Source organism: Perissodus microlepis, chromosome 16, assembly GCF_051167445.1.
Source record: "Perissodus microlepis isolate ML-2025 ecotype Zambia chromosome 16, ASM5116744v1, whole genome shotgun sequence".
Lineage (NCBI taxonomy): Eukaryota > Metazoa > Chordata > Actinopteri > Cichliformes > Cichlidae > Perissodus > Perissodus microlepis.
Window position 1 is genome coordinate 13,615,205 of NC_140476.1, and position 21,282 is coordinate 13,636,486.

The window sequence follows — 21,282 nt, forward strand, 5'->3', positions numbered from 1 at the left end:
GTAGGCGCGCGGTTAGCCGGAGGGCGTTTGACCTACATTTCATTTTAGCTTTTATCGGACCGCCTCTTCAGTCTTACTACCACAAAAGTGGTCTTGACATAAAATTGTAATTTAAGGTGAACAACAATCAATAATAAATTCATAAGATCTACGGAAGAAGTCTCATCGTAAATAGAAACTTAGTTTCGGTTCCTAGTTCATTGTTTCTTTCCGGATCCATAACAAAGTGACACAGTCTTTGCTTTGGTGGAGGGAAAAGAAGAAAAAATGGCAGGCTCAAAAGTAAGTTGTTTTATCTTTAATTGTTAAAGAGATAAGTCACGGACATATACATGCTTGTTAGATACTATTCACGATATTAAATGTGCAGTTTTTATTCGTTAGGAACATTTTTTTTTATGTTTCTTTGAACTTTTGAGACGTTTAGCGTCAGCGGCGTGTTGAGACATGTCCAGCCTGAAATGGTCACGCTCCTCATTCAGTGCATACAAGGCTCGCATACTCGTTTTATCTTATCTGCATGAGAAAACACGACCTTAAAGCAGCATTTGAGAAGTAATTTTGTGTTTTTGGCACCTCTAAGTGTCGTAAATTAAATAAGTATGTCCTCTGCAGACAGCTGTGGTGCTGTGCATGGATGTGGGGCTTACCATGTCCAACTCTGCACCCGGGGAAGAGTCTTCCTTTGAACTTGCCAAAAAAGTCATCCAGAAGTTTGTCCAGCGCCAGGTACAACTGCACATTTATAAAACAAAGCACCCTAATGAGGCTGATTTTAGCACCCTCCCAACATGCTTTCCCCCTCCTCTGTCAGGTTTTTTCAGAGACGAAGATTGAGCTGGCTTTGGTCCTGTTTGGCACAGACTCCACAGACAACCCTCTGAGCCAGGATGGCCAGTACCAGAACATCAGAGTACATCGACACCTTATGATCCCTGATTGTGAACTACTGATAGAGATTGAAAATCAGGTCCAACCAGAGAGTCAGCAGGGTGACTGTATCCTTTCTCCCGAACACGTTTCATTAATACCATGTAGAAACCTAACTCTGCAGGCAGAGCACTGTACTAAAAGTCTTGAATTGCCCATCATTTCATTATATTTGCCTTTAAAAAAAACTCTCAGATTTAGCCATTCTTATATTTTGCTTGTTCTTATGGTATTGAAGCTTGCACACAAGAATTTCACTCGCATGTACTGTACCAGTGTACCTCCACATGTGATGTGACAATAAAAGTGATTTGATTTAAAATGAGTGCCGAGATTTATCGAAAATTTGAAGCTTGAAAGTCAATATTTGGTATGACCACCTTTATGCTTTATCACAGCTTTAACTCTTATAGGCAGCTTTCTTGTAATTTCTTTCAGGAATTGTTCTCCAGGCTTCTTGAAGGACTATCAAAGCGCTTCTTAGAATGTGGGCCTTTATCCATGTTTGAATGTTTCACAGGTCAGTGTTAAGTAGCCATACAAACAATCCCCCCCAAATAAGATTCTTCTTAACATGTCCAAATAAAATCTGTGACAGACCTTCAGAAATCCTGGAGAACTATAACCCAAGCCCACTCTTAAAAAATACAATAAAGTCTGGCTGCCTGGAATGAAAATATAAAGAAATGAAGGAGTATTGCACAGTACTGTACATGATTTTACAGTTATCCAGTCCTCCTCCTTTTTTTTTTATTCCATGGGAACATGGATAACTTTGATTAGAACTTGGATCCCGTCTTTATTTTACTTTTAGTGTTTTTTATGAACACTAATATATATGGCACTAGTGAGATGAAGACTGACCCTTTATTGAAGTCTGTGGGATAAGATTTTTGTGCAAATTGATAAAGTGCTTACATTTTCTCTGAGCCTCCTTAACTGGTCTGTAACAGGGCTGGATGCCCTTGTAGTTTGCATGGATCTTCTTCATACTGAAACAAAGTAAGAAATTATCTTGTATTTCATAAATAATTCATGCACTTCACTGAAAAATAAAACCTGACCTGTCCACTTGTCTAAGTTTTCACTGTATTCAGTACACTTTTAATGGTACCTTTCTAAGGGGGAAAAAGTATGATTGTCTCAACATTGCCCTGCTGACTGACCTCAACACCCAGACCAACGAAGAAAGCCTGGAGGTTATCATCAAGAACCTCACTCAGTCTGGCATCACCGTGCAGTTCTTGTAAGGTTCAAACATAAACATTCACAATGTTTTATTACTTTATATGATACTTAAGATGATGAAAATATTAATATTTCTATGTGATAATCAATATTTTGATGATAACTGGTAAAAATGCAAAGTGCAGGAGAGGCTTATCAAACTGAATTGTAAAGCTGATTGAAGCAGATTTCATGATATTTGGTTACTTTTATCAATCTTTTAGTTTTTTTCTTGATGTAACTGTAATCTTTGGATGTCCAGTTTGCCTTTCCCTGTGGAAGAGGATAAGGAGGGTCAAGGGGATTCAGAGAGAAGAGATCCCGGTCACCCGGGGACAGGCAAAGGTCTGTCCAGGGAGCAGAAGAAAAACAAGGAATTGGTGAAAGAGATGATGCTGAGCCTGGATGTGGAGGACGGCCTGGATGAAATTCACACCTTCAGGTTAGTGGACTTCCTGTTACACTTTTGTTCTCTGGAATGGATTAATGTTATTTGTAAATTAGGATGAACTTGATTTTTGGTGTCTTAGATTACTTGTTTTTGCCAGGTGTGCACACAGAGTAATGAGGAGCTTGCCAATCAGACTGTAAGGGAGGAGAAAGTAGAAAAAATTGCATCTATAAGATGGAGTGAAAATGTTATCATACTGTATCAATCAAGAGGATCTCTGTGAAGGGGGTGCAGGAAGTAACCAAAGTCTTGTGAATGCTTTTTTAAAAGCAGTTATCAAGATTTCTGGAAAACCAAAAAAAAATCAACATTTTCTAAAAATAAAGTGGAAAAACAACATTACCTTCAACATTTAGTATCTCCACCTGCGAAATGCGCTTTCAGTTTCAGTGCGAGAAATATCAAATTAAACATTTCTGTTCTTGCCGTATGTGATCATTTACAAACATTCAGCCAGTTCTTGCCCAATACTTAAAAAATTGCCCTCTCATTCCCATTTTCCTGTAATGTATCATGTAGTGGAATTTTTTTTTTTTTTTTTTTAAAAATTGAATCATTTTTGGTACCAAGCATCGCGAAATACTTTCAGTATTGAGTCACCAATGTCTGCTCTGTTTCTAATGTTGGGAAAAGGAACATTCCTTCCTTAGATTTTCAGAGTGTTGTTTTATCTTTGAGAACCAGGATTGAATCTGTGATCTATTTCACTGGACTTGAACTCAGGCAAACAGTGGAAGTGTTTTTAATTTATGATCAAGTTTATCTCCTTCCATGTGTTTTAATCTTGTAGGAATGCGATCGAGGAGCTGTGCATGTTCAAGCAAGTGGAGAGGCGACCCGTGGCCTGGCCCTGTCAGCTGACCATAGGCAGCTCTCTCTCCATCCGAATCGTTGGCTACAAAGCAGTAAGTTAACTGTTTGTTTTAAACTTTTTTTTTAAAGCATGTCTAGGGCTATCTCCAAGTTACACATCAGATAGGTTGATGTAAGCCAGCTTTATGTTGTAGATCCTAATGTGGGGTCTTTTTGAGCACTCTGGTGTTAGCCATGCTTTTACCATCAGGACGTTGGAACTATGGAACGCCAGGACTGCCATAATGAATTAATTAAATAAACCATTAAATAATTAATTAAATCTGGCAATAATTAATTAAAATTGTAAATAATTAATTAAAATGGGAAATAATTAATTAAATATTTTTGACACATTTAATTAATTAATTATTTATTTCATATTTTAATTAATTATTGCCACATTTAAATAATTATTTAATGGTGTATTTAATTAATTCATTTAGGCACTATTGACTCCTTCAGTTCTCACCATTAAATAATTTTATCTGTCAACCTCACCCATCAAACCCTGGGGGCGGACTTAACGCTGATTGAGTCAAAACCATTGCTTTGGCTTTCGGAGATGTCTGCCCAGCCCAGTCTCAAGGCAGAGCGTGGGACCCGCTCGCCTTGCAAGCAATCGAGCTGTTATTACTGCTGACAAAGCGCAGGCCCCAGTACACAGCTGTCATAACCCCCGCTGTACACTGACTTCATTTACTGAGGTTATATTTATCTGGTTTTTATTTCCTGATGTTCGTATATGTCATACCTGTTTCAGTCGCCAGTTCTGAATTATAACTAACATTAAAAACATGTTTAGAGAGAGAGAGAGCAAATAAATCCGATTAACATCTGATCTTTGGGTTTTTGTTCAATAATCAGCGTGACCTGTGTATAAACGCATAAACTTTATTAAAAGAAATAATGTTGGTGTTTCCGTCATGTAGTAACTGCCCTGTACACCACGGAGCGAGGTCAGCATAACCACGATATCTTCAGCTCTCTGAGTTAACAAGAGTTTAAGCATCAAACTAATCTAACGGTCATCTAGGAATAATTCACGGGCCAGATCAATATGATTTTACAATATGATTATTGCCAACTATTCCAGAGACGTGAAAATCTACAGTATAAAGAACACAAAAATATAGCAGTTTAATGCAACACTGTAACAGAGATGAACCGTCAGTTTGTCGCAGATCAAAGTGGAATGAATGTGATTGGTCGAACAGGTGATCTGTGGTATCTGCATTTTCATCAGCGTAAGAGACTCAGCTGCAGATTAGAATAACATTTGTACATTTAATAAATCACCAAATTAATACACGCAAGAAATGATCAAACTTGTTCCGACAGTTTGAGTTTGTATTCCCTCAGCTGCAGACTCGCTGCTGTTTAAATGTTTGAGAGGAAGATTAGATATAAAACAAACGTCAAACATAGACTCAGTCTACGTACACATTTGATATAAGGCCAGCATGTATAGTGGCTGTGTCCTGTTTTAAGATCATATATGTAAAATTTTTGTCTGACCTGCGTCGATCCAGCCGCTCAGATTCCGTGGTTACCATGGTTACTGCATAAGCAGCAGTAATTTAAACAGCTGGCACAGCGGAAACCTACCGGTGACATGAGTGTTTATATTTTTCATTTCAAAAGAACTGTCTGTCTGGTTAACTGAAGTTAGCGTGGATAAATTATAGTTAAGGAGTATCACAGATAACGCCCACGTGAGCTGTGTGACTGTCCACCACTACACTGAAATAAGTAGGCTATTACTGAAATACACGTGCTATATCATAAACTATGATATAAATGTGGAGATGCTATTAACATGTTTTAAAGGACACCTTCCTGCCTTTACTGTCATCCATGAGCAGTAACCTATTAGTTTTCTTCTAACATCCAGAAGTCTGCACAATGTGTTTCATAGTTTCTAACAAGCCTTTGACAGTTAAACATAACATGAAACCCCCCCCCCCCAAATAAACAATCACACAAATTATATGTTAGCCTCATTTAATTTTAGTTAAGTAAACGCAAAAAATTCTAACAGATAGCTGGTGCTTAGAATACAGTTGAATAACTATTAAAAAACAGATGATGTAATATTTATGTACAGGTTGCAGAAGGTTGTACGAGGTTTGAAGAATCACTGACTGTTTTTAAATCACTGCTTTAAATTTATTTTGAAGACTTGTTTTCATGTGATTCCATCCTTTGGCATAATGTTGACATTATTTGTTTGGTACTTTTGCATAATTATTTACAACAGCTTAATCCTGTTTTGTTTGATCCCACTGTTAATTCCCTTTTGCTGTGTTATGCTTATTACACTGCTTTGAGAAGATCCAGTGTAGTCATGTAATTTTCTGGTAATGAGTAACTTCTGATTTCTATCTCACCAGTAACGGTCATGTAAATGTTCTCCATGTGAGGTGTTTTGTGACCTAGAAATGTTGCTTGTCGCGTCCTCCAGGTGACCGATGAGAAGCTGAAGAAAATGTGGATTACAGTTGATGCTCAATCTCACCAGAAAGATGATGTGAAGAGAGAAACGGTTTACTGCCTGGACGATGACAATGAGACAGAGGTGCAAAAGGACGACATCATCCAAGGTATGGAGGACCATTTCAAACAGAGATTAGTTTTGTGTTTTCCCACTGCCGTATTTTCCGCACTATAAGGCGCACTTAAAATCCTTTAAATTTCTCAAAAATTGACAGTGCACCTTATAATCTGGTGTGCATTATGTATGAATTCTGGTTGTGCTTACTGACAGTGTTGGGAAGGTTACTTTTAAAATGTATTCCACTACAGATTACAGAATACATGCCCCAAAATGTATTTTGTAACGTATTCCGTTACGTTACTCAATGACAGTAATGTATTCTGAATACTTTGGATTAATTATTATATTATCATGCTTTTTACAACTACATGAATGTACTATTGCTGTGTGAATTATTACTTTTACTGAAGGACATTAGGTAAGGCTGCACTTTTTGCAGAGATCTCGTATAGAAAACTATTCCGCGCATATATAAAATGGGTCCGCGGCTCCGAACCGTAGTAAAGGGACCTCTGGCTAATATGTCGGGCTCGTAGCCAAAAACTAGCTTTACTTTGTTGTCTGGGTCAACTTTGTTAGCGAGAGACAGAGAGAGGCGTTGAAAGGCTGCTCCAACAGAACTTATTGTTTCAGAGGAAAACACAAAAAAAGTGTACAGCCGAGTCTTAATAGCTTACTTACAACTGGGCTCGTCAGGCACTCTTTTTGGCTGCAGTAGTTATTATTATATTTGCATGCTTCCATCTCCCGTTTCTGCTCGGTGACAACTCATACTTTTCCTTTCTCTCCCTCCCTCGCTCACACATAACGGGTATGGCAGTCCATTCTCCCTGCAGCACGGACTACAGTGCCCATGAGGCTACATTCTTTTGGGGCTATGCCTGTAACACTCTACTTGCTCACCGCAAGTAGAGGTGACATGGGCCGCGAGATTGAGACACAGGCATTAGAGCCTCTTGATGCGTGTTTTGTTTGGGGCGTGGAAACCAAAAATAGAGAGGGCATAGCCAAACACATGAAACAGGAAAATACCGCCGTGTAATCCCTTTATTTCAGCAAAGTAACTGTATTCTGAATACCAACTTTTTAAACGGTAACTGTAACGGAATACAGTTACTCATATTTTGCATTTTAAATACGTAACGGCGGTACATGTATTCCGTTACTCCCCAACACTGCTTACTGAGCTCAGACCAATTTTATGTGGTACACAGTGCTCAAAAATCTGTCAAAAAATGTTGGTAAGCCACAAAGCCGCACGGCTTGATGGATTATTAGAGCATTACGGCTGCCGTAGTCAGGAGTCTCGCGGAGGAATCTGGGTCCAAAACTCCGTTCGCTTCAGGTCCCAAAGCCAAACGAACACTGCGGCACACTGAGAGTTAAAAACTGTCTACCTTCTTCCAACTTTAATAAAATGATCAGTGTTGCTGCTTTACCAGGTGTAACAATTAAGTTTGACATCCAGACATCCATGGAAACAGAATTTATTAAATTTAACAGAGTTAGAAATTAACAGGAAGTTAGCTCGCTAGTTTCCATCTAAATCAGTGGTTCTCAAACTTTTCACAATGAGTACCACCTCATAAAATATATGGCTCTTGACTGACGTTAAAGTACAGTAGTATAGGGCTATTTAACACCACATTCAGTTTACAGAGACAATATAATTTCTTATATGAATGTTATTTATTTTAACTGTCATAAACAGGATGTGACAAACTGTACTGCATTAAAACATTCACAGCAGTTGGGATATCCAGTCTTTAAGTGATGGCCTGATGAACCTGCCAAACTACTCTGCATTTATTAAGGCTTTTGTGTTTTTAGCATGTTTTAATGCTTTATATTTTGTTCTATTTAAACTAAACAAACCCCTAAAAAAGTCAGCGATCACTGTCGGCCTCTCTCGGTTTTTGTCATCGCTATTCATTTTAAAGCTCAGTTTTTAAAACCTTACGATGTAACTACAACCCAGCCCATGCAGCAGTATATTAATGACTGACCTTATATTGCATATTGCACTCGGTGAGGGTTCCCAATGGTTAGGGACAAATGTAATCGCATGGCAGGATGCTGTAAACGGACCAAACTTCAGTCAGGAGAACAATTGAGATAATCCATCCACAATACGAGGTTAGTCATTAATATACTGCAACAACATGGGAGCAGCTGCAAGAGAATTCAGCATTAATGAATCAATGGTACAGAAGTGGAGGAAGCAAGAAGTTGAGTAAAGTTTGACTTATCTGACTGGTTTGTTTCGGTTAACGCGCCTTATAATCCGGTGCGCCTTATGGTCCAAAAAATACGATAGTTTGTTTTTATTTTATTTTGACTTTTTGTTGTTACACTTACCAACAAAAGCTGGTTGGACTCTGAGCTCAGGTGATCATTTAAGTTCACTTTTTTCTGCTCCCAGGTTTTCGTTATGGAAGTGACATTGTTCCCTTCTCCAAGGTCGATCAAGAACAGATGAAGTACAAGCACGATGGGAAGTGCTTCGCTGTGCTGGGATTCACCAAACAGAGCACGGTAGTTTACTTTTCTGTGAAGACACAGATCAATTTGGGGTTGCAACAGGAGGGGCATCCAGTGAAAAAATGCAAACATGCAGTGCTACCTGCTTTGGCAACCCCGAGTGAGTAAAACTGAAAGTAGCTTTATTGTCTAAGGCTGAGGCTGTTTTTGTTTCTGTTCTTTCAGATACGTCGTAATCAGTTTATGGGTTCTCAAATCATCAAAATCTTTGCTGCGAGGGATGATGAGGTAAGAATGGAGATAAATGCTACACGGCTGTTGAATACATGTTGATACTGACATGTATTGTCAACTTTGTGCTGCGTGAGCAGCATGCAGGAGTGGCTCTGTCGGCTCTTATCTGCGCGCTGAATGAACTCCAGATGGTGGCTATTGTACGTTACGCTTTTAACCGCATCAGCAACCCTCAGGTGGGCGCAGCGTTCCCCTGTATCAAGCAGGACTCTGAGGTGAGGAGCACGCTTTTCTTTATGTATATATTCACTACATTTGTGGCTATTAGCACAGGGCTAATGATGCTTCTCTCACCCTTTGTAGTGCCTGATGTACATCCAGCTGCCGTTCATGGAAGACCTCAGACAGTTCACATTTCCTTCTCTTGAAAACAAAAAGTTTACTCCATCAGGTACCGTTTCTCTATTTTAGGGGATAGGGCTGGGCCATATCATACCGTTCACGGTAATACCGGTATAATGTTGGGCAATGATAAGAAAATGAAATATCGCAATAGAATATGGGTAAAACGCGCATGCGCAGTGCCTTTGTTTTCATACGCACATGGAGGAAAAAGCGTGCCGGCGACGGAGAATGAGAAGGGCGAAAGTGGATCGTTGAATGAAACAGATGAACCAGAATTGGTTTGTAAAAATGCTGCAACTTCAGTGGTGTGGAACTGGTTTAGCTTTCGTCTGTCAGATACACAACAAAGCACTATTTTTGGTAGAGCATGCTAGCGGGCCGTCGTTATTACCGTGTTGTTTGGAAAATACGGCACACTTAAAATCAATCCTTTGATTTTTCTGAAAATCGACAGTGCCCCTTATAATCCCGTGTGCCTTATGTATGAATTCTGGTTGTGTTTACTGACCTCGAAACAATTTTATGTGGTACACAGCGCTCGAAAATCTGTCAAACGTTTTAGTACGACTTTGCTAAGCTATGAAGCCGCACCACTTGATGGATTGTCGGAGCATTACGGCTACCATAGTCAGGAGCCTCGCGGAGTGATACATACTGTGCTTCAACATAATATTACCGTATTGTGTGTGTAATACCTCTTTTTAAGTTTTGTGGATATTATACATGGTTATGCTGAGGATATGTCGGCCAATTTCCACTGGAAATGCCTTTTGGTTAAACTGACAGCAAGGAATTTGCATTTCCACTGTTACATTTTTATATAACTTTAATGCTCATAAAAAACAGCTGCTTCTTTAAGTGAAAATACATTGATGGGTTTTTTTTGCACTAATAATGTTGTGGAGTTGTAAAGTATTTTGTCTAGTGTCAATTATATCGTCAATTATATCGTTATCGCAAATTTTCAAATGTATATCGTGATAAATATTTTTGGTCATATCGCCCTGCTCTATTAGGGGATTTGATTTGTCACTTTGCAGATTCTCCGCAGTCTTCATATAATAAAAACATTAATTTCTGTGCCACGTACGCGTCACATCTGTAATTTATGATTGCTGCTGCTATTACTTAAAGATTGTCTTCTGTATTCCTGGATGATTAATTGAATTTTTATTTCAGTTACAGTTTTAACGCTCATATGATTATGCAAATAAGGAAATGTAGATAAATCAGTTGCTTAATTATTTGGTATTTTGGTCATTTTTGTTTTGTCTTATGCTATAATTCAAGCACAGTCCTTTTCTTTACAGTGGTATGCCACCATCTGGCCTTAAAAACCTAAACTCATCCAATGTGTAGTTCAGCTCAAACCATTATGAAGATAAGGGACTTTTTTTGTTTCAGGAAGATCTGTAAAAGTCAAAACAAGCTCTGTAGATGGAGTCTGCAGCTGTGTGGGTCTCCATATGCCGCGTTTGCACCCACAGATTTTTTGCGATTGAGGTTTGGGGGGTCGACAAAGTTGCTTGTGAGAAGGCCTTCACTGTCAAAAATATTCGCTAGTCTTAAGTTTCCCTACTGAACAACCATGTCTCCCCCCCCCCCCAAATTGTATTTAAAGGTCGAGTGAATCTGCTGTTTAATTATACTTTTTTGGCTGTGAGTTTTGCCAAGATCGTCTTACTCTGCAAGTACATTTGAAGTTTTGCAAATTACTCTGCTTTAAATATTATGTATCGGTAAAAACAGAAATGATGAACTTTTGTCTATTTTGAAAGCAAGATGTCTCTAATATCACTGAAAAACAGCCTCAGTGTGCAGGCTTAATGTTTCTGCAGAAGAGATAAAGTGTTCTTTCAGTTCAAGCCAACGTTTTAGTGCATAAGCATAAATCACTGTACACAAACATCTGAAAAAAGTCATGGTTTAAATGGTTTATATTGGCACAGATTCAGAATTGCTGGTCTAATAACTGTGGCCCCACAGTTCTATGATATTGACTTCATTCGACTTGCACTGTATAGTGTAAATGAGATTAAGATGTAACCTTGAATGAGCCGTCATTGTCGTGTGATTGCTGTAGATGCTCAGCTGTCTGCTGTGGACTCTCTGATTGACTCCATGATGTTGGTAGAAGAAGATGAGAACGGAGAACAAAGAGACTTGTTCAAGCCCCATCGCATTCCCAACCCTGCCTTCCAGAGGCACTTCCAGGTACTGCAGTCCAGATTGCAATAAAGAGATTTAGTGTGGTCTCCTTTTACTTCTGAGTAGAGGCAGATTGCAACTTTTTTTGAAGAAGATGTGGAGTGTTATTTCAGCTTAGACGAAAAAGCTTTCATCTGTCTGACTACAGCTCAACAAGCTAGTAATTGACTATTATTTAGCCAGAATTGCTTCCTGCTCAGTCTGTTTGGCTCACCTCTCCTACCATCATTTTAGTGTCTGCACCATCGGGCAGTAAGCCCCGGTACCCCTCTTCCTCCGATAGAGCCATGGCTGAAAGCTGCTCTTGATCGTCCTGAGGTTATTACAAAACGCTGCCAGGATCCACTTGACGTGCTGAAGAGGAAATTTCCTCTCACTGAAGTGGAGAAGAAAAAGAAGCTTAAAACTAGTGCTCAGATTTTTGGCAAAGAGTAAGTTTAGCTTCTGCGATGTGGTGCGTCATGGACAATAATGCATATTGGAAAGGATTATATGATTTATGCAGTTTCATTTCACGGTAGTCTGTTGCAAGATTCATTTACATTTACTGGTTATAAAAATGTTAAAACAACAACAAAAAAAGCAGGATTGACTTTCAAGATATTAACAAGCTGCCATTTTTCATTTGAAGGTCAGAGGAGTCCGAGGCAAAGAAAGTAAAAGAAGACGAAGCAGAGGAGTATAACTTGGCCGACATTGCTGAAGGCTCTGTTACCTCGGTGAGAATCAGGGGGAGGGCTGGACGACTTAATAATCCTAGGAGATGGGCCCGCTGTGGTTGTGCTGCAGCTAGCCTCCTCCCCTATGAATCATTTTTCAATCTACATACAAAGGAACTAAAAGAGGAGACAAATAACAGAAATTAAGTCACACCTGCTCCACTTTGTCCACCATATGTCCCTCCCGCTGGTGCACTTCGCCCCTTTCATGCTTGCTTTTATGCAAGCTCGGTCCTTCCTGTTTGTCTGTCCTATCAGGTACTTAAATGGCTCTTCTTCCATCCTTCCAAAAAACATGCTGTCTTTTGAGATGTGGCAGTATTTTCTGTTGGTGGATGGGGCATTTTGATGATAAAGCTCACTGAACCATTATAGGGAGGAAAATTAGTTTAAGATAAAGTTGTCACATGAATATATTTCCAACACATTGTTCCAGCAGATTGTGTAAAGGCTGCAGGGCCTCTTTTATCCAGGATCCAGTTGATCTCTATTATAAGAGAGGCTGAAAATTTCTTCTACAGCATGGATGAATTAAATCTTTGGATCTTCTTGATCACATGATAACAGTATCAAGATAGTGGCTTAACAGTTAAACTTAAGTATTTCTGAACATATAAAATGCACAAAATGTTCAATTTTGCCCTCTCGTGGAGTGGTGAAGTATCCTGAAAACACCTGGATCCACATGGATGGATATGACAGAAGTTATTCAGATATTCTCGTTAACAAACAAGCAGCAGGACATCACGCAGTGTCCTTGATGGAGATAACTATTATCTGTTCTGGATAATCATCAATTTTTTAACTGACACGTTTTAAAACTTCCATTTCATTCCCTAACCAGGTGGGAAGTGTTGACCCAGCTCGAGACTTCCGCGCTTTGATCAAACAGAAAATTCTTCCGTTCGGAGAAGGTGAGCTCCAGAATTTATTTATTTAATTATTTTATTTTTTTCCTGCTGGTACTATAAACCGTAATCACTCATGTACAGCCCCTGTAATTATGTTTATCTCTTTGTTTGGTTGCGGTGACCCTTGTGTCCTTCCAGTCTGCCAGCAGCTGACTCACAGGATAGAGCAGTTGCTAAGCAACAAGAACACACAGTACTACATGAAAAGCATCACCTGTATCCAGGCTTTCAGAGAGCAATCCGTTAAGGTAAATAAACATTCACATTGATCTTCCTTTGGAGGAGCGAATGATGATGCGGTGTTTGCTGTTGGTTTGGTGTTTATTAGGATTATGAGCCTTAATAAGATTATGACTCTGTTTCTTTTCTTGAACACACAATTATTTGCTTATGTGTCTGTATGTAGATTAGAGGTTTTTCAAGACTGTTAAATGGAATTTAAATGTTTTATCTTTCGTACTCAGCTGGGAAATGCTGAACACTACAATAGCTACCTTCAGTCCCTGAAAGGAAGCATCCCAAACAGAGGACTAGAGGTGTTCTGGGAACTGCTCGTTCAAGGTATGATACGCCTTTTTACTTAGAGCTGTGGTGTTTCTCCCAACTTCGCAATATCTAACTAAGTCAAGAACACTCACAAGGAAGTAGGTCCAATCAAGAGATGCCTTCATGAATGGAAAAACGGAGGGTTTACAACTTGGTTTTGTCTTCTTATGCTCAAGAAGAGGATGGCCAAATTAGACTTTGACAGGAAGTACCTAACAGTGCATGCAGAGTTCTTTGGACAGATGAAAACAAGATTAATTTGTACCACAACGAGGGACAGGTCATACCACATCATCTGTCCAACATAGTGGAGGCACTCTTATGCTGGTGGTCACTTGTTGATTGATGATGCGATTGCTGATAGAAACAGAGTGATCAGTTCATTATCTCTGCTCAGATCCTGTCAAATGCTGAAAACTGATTGAAGAGCAAATTGCAAAAAAAGCAAACTGCAAAAGCAACCCAAGTTTCCCAAGGGAAAGAAAATGGGATAAGTCTACAATGGCCACATTAGTCACCATGTCAGTCACTCATTAAAGCAGATTTTCGTTATTAAATACAAAACTAAAACCAGACCAACAAAAAAGCAGCAACTGAAGGTTGTTGCGGTGAAGGTGTAGCAGATCATCTCAAGGGAGGAAATATAACATTTAGTGATGTCCAAAGCTTCTAGACTTCAAGCTTCTATTGGCTATAAAGGATTTTCATCCAAGTATTGAAAACAATCCTTATATTTAAAATTATGTTAGTAAACCAGGTAGTTTTGATTTTTTGAGTTAGTTTTAGAACCGAGGGCCTGTATATTTAAATAATTGCAATTCCTAAACTGTTAATTCATAAAAACTATGAAAATTGTTTAAAGAAACATTGCAAACCTAAAATATTCTGATGAAAATAGTGATTTTTTTTTTTCATTTTATCTTTTTGCGGGGAGAAAAACCAGTTTTGCCTCAAATTCAGGCAGTTTGTATCTAACGTTGAGTTTGATCAACAGATGGTTTAACGCTGATCAGCAAGGATGAGGTGGAAGGAAGCACGGTCTCCAAAGCCGAAGCTAATCAGGTGACTTTAATTTGAATTTGGTACACGTATAAATTTGAGATGATCTTGAGTCTCTTTCTTTGACTGAAACTGTTTTTTTTTTCTCAGTTTCTGGTCGCTGAGGAGAAGAAAGAGGAGGCAGCTCCTGCACCAGTTGAAGATACTGGAGATGTTGATGACTTGGTAAGCGTGCAGTTTTTATTTCTGACATTTCTTTATTTTTATTTAAATATGTGTTTATGTAACTGTTGTGACTCGAATGGTGTTAAAACCATTTCCTCTGTATCTACATGTGGCGTGTGTGATGTGTTGAGCTCTCAGATATAAACTCTTAGGGGTTGCATGTTTTTTTTTTTTTCCTCTCTGTGCAGCTGGATATGATGTAAAGAGAAAAAAAGATGGAAGAGGAGTGTTTGCGGTGGACTCCAGAGAAATTAAAAGAATGCACGCTCTCAGTCCAGCCAGACCAAACCAGTTCAGCCGTCCATTGTTCCTTCCTCCCACTTGGAGTCCTGCCATACTTTGTAACTCTGCACTTAATGGATCAACTGTGGTTTACACATGCTGTCTAAAAGTACTTCACTTTAGAAATTACAAAAAATATTCCGCATACTTCAGGCAAAGGCTTTCTGTGTTTTGTTTGAGATTTTAAAAATTACTGCAGTTCTTGTGAGTCTTAAGGTGGTACTTATGTAGTAATTATGGCTACAGTATGCACTGAAAAATAAAGAAACCCTTATAGACTTTACAGAAGACAGAAATGCAGTGCCCAACAAACTGACGGTTTATTATGAAAAATCATTAAAAGCCTTGGTTGATTAAGAGCGCATGACTTGCATTACATTTTTGTGTATGAAAATACTGATTGATCTTCTGACAAGATGTAGCAAAGCACAATGCTGTGACATCATTTGCAAATTATACAGTGCATAGCAGACTAAAACAGTTTTGTGTTTAAAGCATAGACTGTATAAAAAAAAAGAGAACGTTGCCACCATAATGCCAACCTTTGGTTTGTGGATCACCATTTTGAATCCTTGACTTTAGCACTTTGGAGCCAGAAGTGACCATATTTGGAAAAAAGGGTGAAACGTGAGAAACTCTTGGAGAAAAAAAAACTTTTTCTGAGGTGGGAATACCAATTTAATTAGGGCCATGAGTATGCTGACAATGGTTCAAAATGGAAAAAGTTTTGTCCCACTTATCCATATACACGATATACCAAAGGTATTCACTCGTCTACCGTCACATGCATATGAACTTGAGTGACATCCCATTCTTAATGGTTTATTATTGTCAACCTACCCTGGGCACCTGTAACAACTTCAACTCTTCTGGGAAGGTTTAGGAGTGTGTTTATGTGAAGTTTCGACCATTCTTCTAGAAGTACATTTGTGAGGTCAGGCACTGATGTTGGACGAGAAGGTTTGGCCCACAGCTCACGAGTTTTTCCACACCAAACTCGCTTATCCATGTCTTTATGAACCTTACTTTGTGCACTGCGAACAGGTGTTCCCTAAACTGTTTCTACAACATTGGGAGCATGAAATTGTCCAAAATATCTTGTTGTGTTTTGTGTTGAGGCATTAAAAGGGTAAGGGGCAAAGCCTGTTTCCTGAAAAACAACCCTGACACTTTGTGTTGTGCTTGGAAACCTTCTTCATGAAGCTCTCTGTAGACTGTTGTTAGGCTAATCTGAAGGCTACATGAAGTCTTTAGCAATTGACTCTACAGGAAGGTGGTGACCTCTGCATACTATGACCCTCAGCAGCTGTTAATCCTGCTCTGTGACTTTATGTAGCCTACCACTTCATGGCTGGGTCCCTGTCATCACTTTGCTATAATACGACTAATAGTTGACTATGAAATATTTAGTAGCGAGGAAATTTCATAACTGGATTTGTTGCACAGGTGACATCCTATCACGGTACCACACTGAAATTCACTGAGGTCCTGAGAGCTTTCTTTCATAAACGTTTGCAGAAACAGTCTGCATATGGAGGTGCTTGATATTATACACCTGTGGCCATGGAAGTGATTGAAACACCTGAATGCAATGATTTGGATGGGTGAGTGAATACCTTTGGTAATATAGTGTATATTAAAAAAAAATCTAGTCCCACTTAAATCGAGTTACACAAGGCAAAGTGTAATTTATGGTCCTGTAAATGTGTCCGTCTGTGTACACGTTTCTTTTCCACCCACCCCAGACACACTCCGGTGCAGTCCTCCCAACATTCTGACTGCACGTGTCTAGAAGCAGATGATGCAAGCGTCTGCCGAATGTTGATTCATTGACAAGTGGGCCAGAATAGAGCAGGGACTGCTAGCGGAGTTCACCGGGTTCAGGAAAACCATTTTTTTTTAAAAATTAAAAGATGAAAAGAATACAACATGAAAAGCACAGACATTGGACACTTTTCATTGTTTTTAAACACTCATTTTCACTTCAGCTCTTTGTATGTTATAAAGTCGCTCTTCTCCACGGCTGCCTGATGTACCAACAGCAGCACAAGCTAGAGTGACCCACAGACTGCTGTACCACATATTTTGCACACTGCCTCCATCTGGCAACAGGCAGACAGGCCATCCTTGGATTGCTACCGGACAGTGAACGCACCACCGTTGCGGGACCATAAATTCTGCTTGAGCTGCAGCTGCCAATGAATTACTTTAACTACTGACAGAACAAGGAAGCACCTAGAGACCCTCAGTTGTATGGCACATGGCTTCACTTTTCAAACACAGTGGGTGCCTGTGTTTGTCTTTTATATACTGTCTATGGGTTAAAGAAGAAATCTAGTTTATTTCAACCTTGTGTATTCCCCAATCAATTTGGCCATTGCAGCTCTACAAGCTGTTACATAAAAGCGACTTTATCGAGGAAACAAGCGCGAGCTCCTGAGGTTATCCAGAGAATGTAGTCTTTTAACTTTTGCTTTTGATTCTGACCTAAGCTTAGAATTTAGCTGCCTGGAGTGGACCTGTTGCTAATTGCATCTGCATCCAAAAATGAAAGTGTTGGGATGATTTTCTACAAACTGCTAAAACAAAATCCTGTCAAAGTTTTGTTTTTATTTAAATTTTAGTACACATGTGAGGTGTTAAACAAAGTGGAGGATGAAGTTGGCTCTTGCATGGTCTCAAAGATGGGGAATATCCTCAGAGATATCTGAGATATCCTCAGAGGGTAAAATCAAGGACTGCACTATGACCCTGTATAAAGCTGCAGAGAGCACAGTCTTGTTTCACTGTAGGGTGCTTTCCTCAATAGAGCCACAACAGCCACATTAATGTAAAATACTATCAGGTTGAAATAAATTTTAATTATCCTTGAAAATGCTGGATTAACAGCTGTAGCACCAGTATTGGCTCACAGGAGCATTCTCTCTCTAACACACCCACCGGATGAAACGATCAAACATACCGGACCTTAAAAAATCTGAGAATTTTTCTGCTTTGAAGATGGCGTGCTGGTCTCCCATAGCCAGCTTTGTCAGGACTTCTTGATCAACATCACTTCCTGTGGCAATCACCGTGGAGACCACCTCGTGACGACGCATGGCACTGATCGCTTCGTCCAGGTTGTCGCTGTTAGTGACACCATCTGTAACGAAAACGAATGAAATCTCTGCATTGGGCCTCGTTTGCCGGGCGCTTCCTCTAACCAGGATGTTGTTGATGGCATGTATGATGCCGGGCGCCACGCTTGAAGAAGAATCTAGATACTGTAAACCTGTTAAACTGCTAACAATCTGGACAGGGTCATGTGTTAGAGGGAAAACCACCCGATTCTCTGACTCCTTGCCAAACTCCATCAGTGCCAGACGGGCTCCCTTTCGATTGGTCCTGGTCCTGGCCAGTCCCAGCCTGTCTGTAACCTTCTGAACAAATTCACGAACAAGGAGGAAGTTTCTCTCCCCGAGACGCTCTGAGCCATCCAATAGAAATACCAAATCCACAGGCCGCTCAACACAAGGTGCTGAGTCAAGTTCTGAAACGAAACAAAAAGAGCAATCACTTCCTGAAGTGCGTTTCATCATAAACCAATCATATAACTATGAATAAAACCCACCACTTGTACAGGGGAGATCAGGGCACTTAATGACTGGATCTGGTGAGAAATCATAGGTTAGACAAACACCACAAGGACTAGTACTGTCAGGCTGCTGAGATTATTGGTACAGGCTTACCAGGACAGAGGACAGTTTCCATCTTTTCTAAGAATTCATCAGCCACCAAATCGCTGTAGCGCCTCATCTCAGTAGCCCGATCCTTCTTGTTGCATGCGATTGACACCAGAGTCTCGCTGTCGTGTCTGGTGTCAAACATGTCCCCTATCCCGATGGCATTCACCACCACCGCGGGGTCGTTGCAGAGGTATGTGAGCTGATTGTCGTCGTCTCGGGGGTCAAAGCGGCCGTCTGTGACCACGACGACAGACACTTTGGATCGGGCTCTCTTGCTGTCCCTGATGAGGTTATCATAGGCGTATTTCAGAGCAGAGGGGGTGAAGGTGCCCCCAGCAATCCACCTCAGATTCTTCACTGCAGTTTTGAATGCAGTCATGGAGTTTATGTTTGGGTCATCGAGACGAATGCTCTCAAAGGTCCCGTTGTGACTGTATTGTACAACTCCAACTCTTGTGCCTAGGAGATACACACATCTTTAATCAGTCTAAAAGTCAAACTTTTACATTTATTATTTCTGTAAATCTTTTTGGAAAAGCATCACAGATAAATCTGTTAGGGGTTACTCGGTAACACCGATGCATTTACAGCAGCACGGCAGTTTCAGGCTTTACTCCAATCATAATTTATAATGTCAGCAAGTGACAAGTGGCTCTGTAGTCTTAACAAGTAAAACATCCCTGGATGAATCACAGTTGTAATATTATTCATTTTCTCTTGTTGGGTATTTAGCAACTTGCTCAGAAAACAACAACAAACTGTTGTTTTGGTGTTGTGTTCTCAGCATGAATATTAATCAACCATTTTTATGTAGCACAATTTGAAATACTTTAGTCAGTAGTTGTTTCTGCAGAGTCACAGTGTTACTGAAGATTGGTGTGTATTTTAATTTCTTTTGGGTAAATCTGTAGAACACTTGCTTGCTTGACGTTACCAGTTGTTGATGTAGGTTCGGGCGCCATAGATCCCAGCCTGTTGATGGTGTTGATAACAAAGTTCTTCTCCAGGGTAAAGTTTGTCAGCCCGACACTCTCTGAGCTATCAATTACAAACACGATGTCCATAGCTCCACAGTGCTTCTCGCAGTCTGAGAGACAAACAACAAGAAGACCATCAGCGCGTTTAAACACCACATTTATGAAGCTGTGTTTGAGTGCTTATACTTTCTTACCGCAGCAACCACACGTCTCTCTGATGTAGCTCATGACATCACATTCCTGCAGTGGCATGTGTGCAGATTAAAGCAATACACTGAGGTGAGTAAAGGAATACATCAATCTTTTTTTAAATTTTACTCACAGTGAGCCCAGAATCCCCTGCTGGTCCTGGATCCCCCTGCACGCACACACACACACACACACACACACACACACCACAGAGAGAACAATGCACCTGGATCTCAAACTTGCATGCATGGTCAGCTCATTATCTGTGTGGCTGTAGCTTACATCAGGTCCACGTTCTCCTCTAGGCCCTCTTTCTCCTGGCGGCCCCGACTGGCCTGGTTCACCCTAGATACAAACATTTTTACAGTCAATGAAACCTAAATGACTCACAAAACACTGAAAGCTGTGCAAAAACACTGTTGTTAAGGCTTACTGACAATTTAAATATATACGACACCAAAGAACAATCACAGTACACCCATGCAGCTGGTGTCATGTGATCCTGTGGGACTGCTGTGGTCTGATCATTTGTAATGTGTTTGAACAGGAAACAGCACCTGGTAAAATATCCAGTAGCATAAATAGCATTGTTCTTTGGCCTAATTCATACATATTTTTTATTTACCTTGCCATATTTTACAACTGTCACTGTGAGGTAAAGACAAAGTGATGTGCTCACACTCCAGAGACTAAATTCAACCTCATTTATTTGTTTTTTAACACTTAATCTCAAATGACCTGCAGCCGTGCACTGCAGATATTTTCACTTTCGTCAGCTAAGCTTTTGCCTCCATTACAACACAACAGAGGTGGATAATGCTTAATTTAAGGTGGAAAAAAATCCCCAGCAACATGTATTTCCAGAAACACCGAGCTTTCTATTCTGATTGGTTAAGGTAGAATAATAACGGTCCAGAATAAACTATTGGTTTCGGGGAGGTGGAATGAACCTTTTCATTAAAAAAATTAAAAAGAAGGAAAAAATGACCAAATAAATGTTTTCACCTGATTACTTTCTGCCCGTGTTATTTCTGTGCATCGTTTAATAATAATGTAATTTGTGAAAACATACTCGTGGTAATTGGGTCATTTTGTGTGATTGTAGAGAGCAAAAACAGCTTGAGCTGATTTGGTTTTGTTGAAAATCAGGTCAAGGTCACACTAAATGTGAAAATCTATAAACCTTGCCCTTCTGGGTTGTCTCTTTTAGTTTTAATAAGGAATTGCTCTATATTGGCTTTCTGTTTATCGTATTCCCAGATGCTTTTCATTTTCTTTGCTTTTGTATCTTCAGTACCTCATTCACTTATTGGTGAGCAGAGATGGGCAGTAACGCGTTAATCTGATTACTTTTTCAAGTAACG

The 21,282-nt window shown here is 39.8% G+C and overlaps 2 protein-coding genes across 5 annotated transcripts in view; one reads left to right on the plus strand and one right to left on the minus strand.

Annotated features, from left to right (window-relative positions):
* LOC146370522 (DNA repair protein Ku80-like) lies at positions 1–15,386 on the plus strand. Its single transcript, XM_084908006.1, has 21 exons — positions 1–282; positions 616–729; positions 815–998; positions 1,884–1,932; positions 2,054–2,176; positions 2,420–2,599; positions 3,399–3,513; positions 5,925–6,063; positions 8,440–8,552; positions 8,724–8,786; positions 8,870–9,007; positions 9,096–9,183; positions 11,221–11,351; positions 11,580–11,776; positions 11,977–12,064; positions 12,909–12,978; positions 13,114–13,223; positions 13,440–13,536; positions 14,516–14,583; positions 14,671–14,745; positions 14,934–15,386. Exons 1-21 carry the CDS (start codon positions 268–270, stop codon positions 14,946–14,948), a joined length of 2,172 nt encoding a protein of 723 aa, XP_084764132.1. The 5' UTR covers positions 1–267; the 3' UTR covers positions 14,949–15,386.
* Positions 15,324–21,282, minus strand: part of LOC146370523 (collagen alpha-2(VI) chain-like) — a 21,667-nt gene continuing 15,708 nt past the window's right edge. For all 4 annotated transcript variants that reach the window (XM_084908002.1, XM_084908001.1, XM_084908004.1 and 1 more), the window contains exons 22-28: positions 20,201–20,263; positions 20,052–20,087; positions 19,924–19,969; positions 19,687–19,839; positions 18,756–19,211; positions 18,638–18,676; positions 15,324–18,556 (exon numbers count right to left, since the gene is read on the minus strand). In XM_084908002.1, the coding sequence (XP_084764128.1) occupies positions 17,955–18,556; positions 18,638–18,676; positions 18,756–19,211; positions 19,687–19,839; positions 19,924–19,969; positions 20,052–20,087; positions 20,201–20,263 (1,395 nt within the window). In that variant the 3' untranslated portion in view covers positions 15,324–17,954. The remainder of the gene's footprint in view (positions 18,557–18,637; positions 18,677–18,755; positions 19,212–19,686; positions 19,840–19,923; positions 19,970–20,051; positions 20,088–20,200; positions 20,264–21,282) is intronic.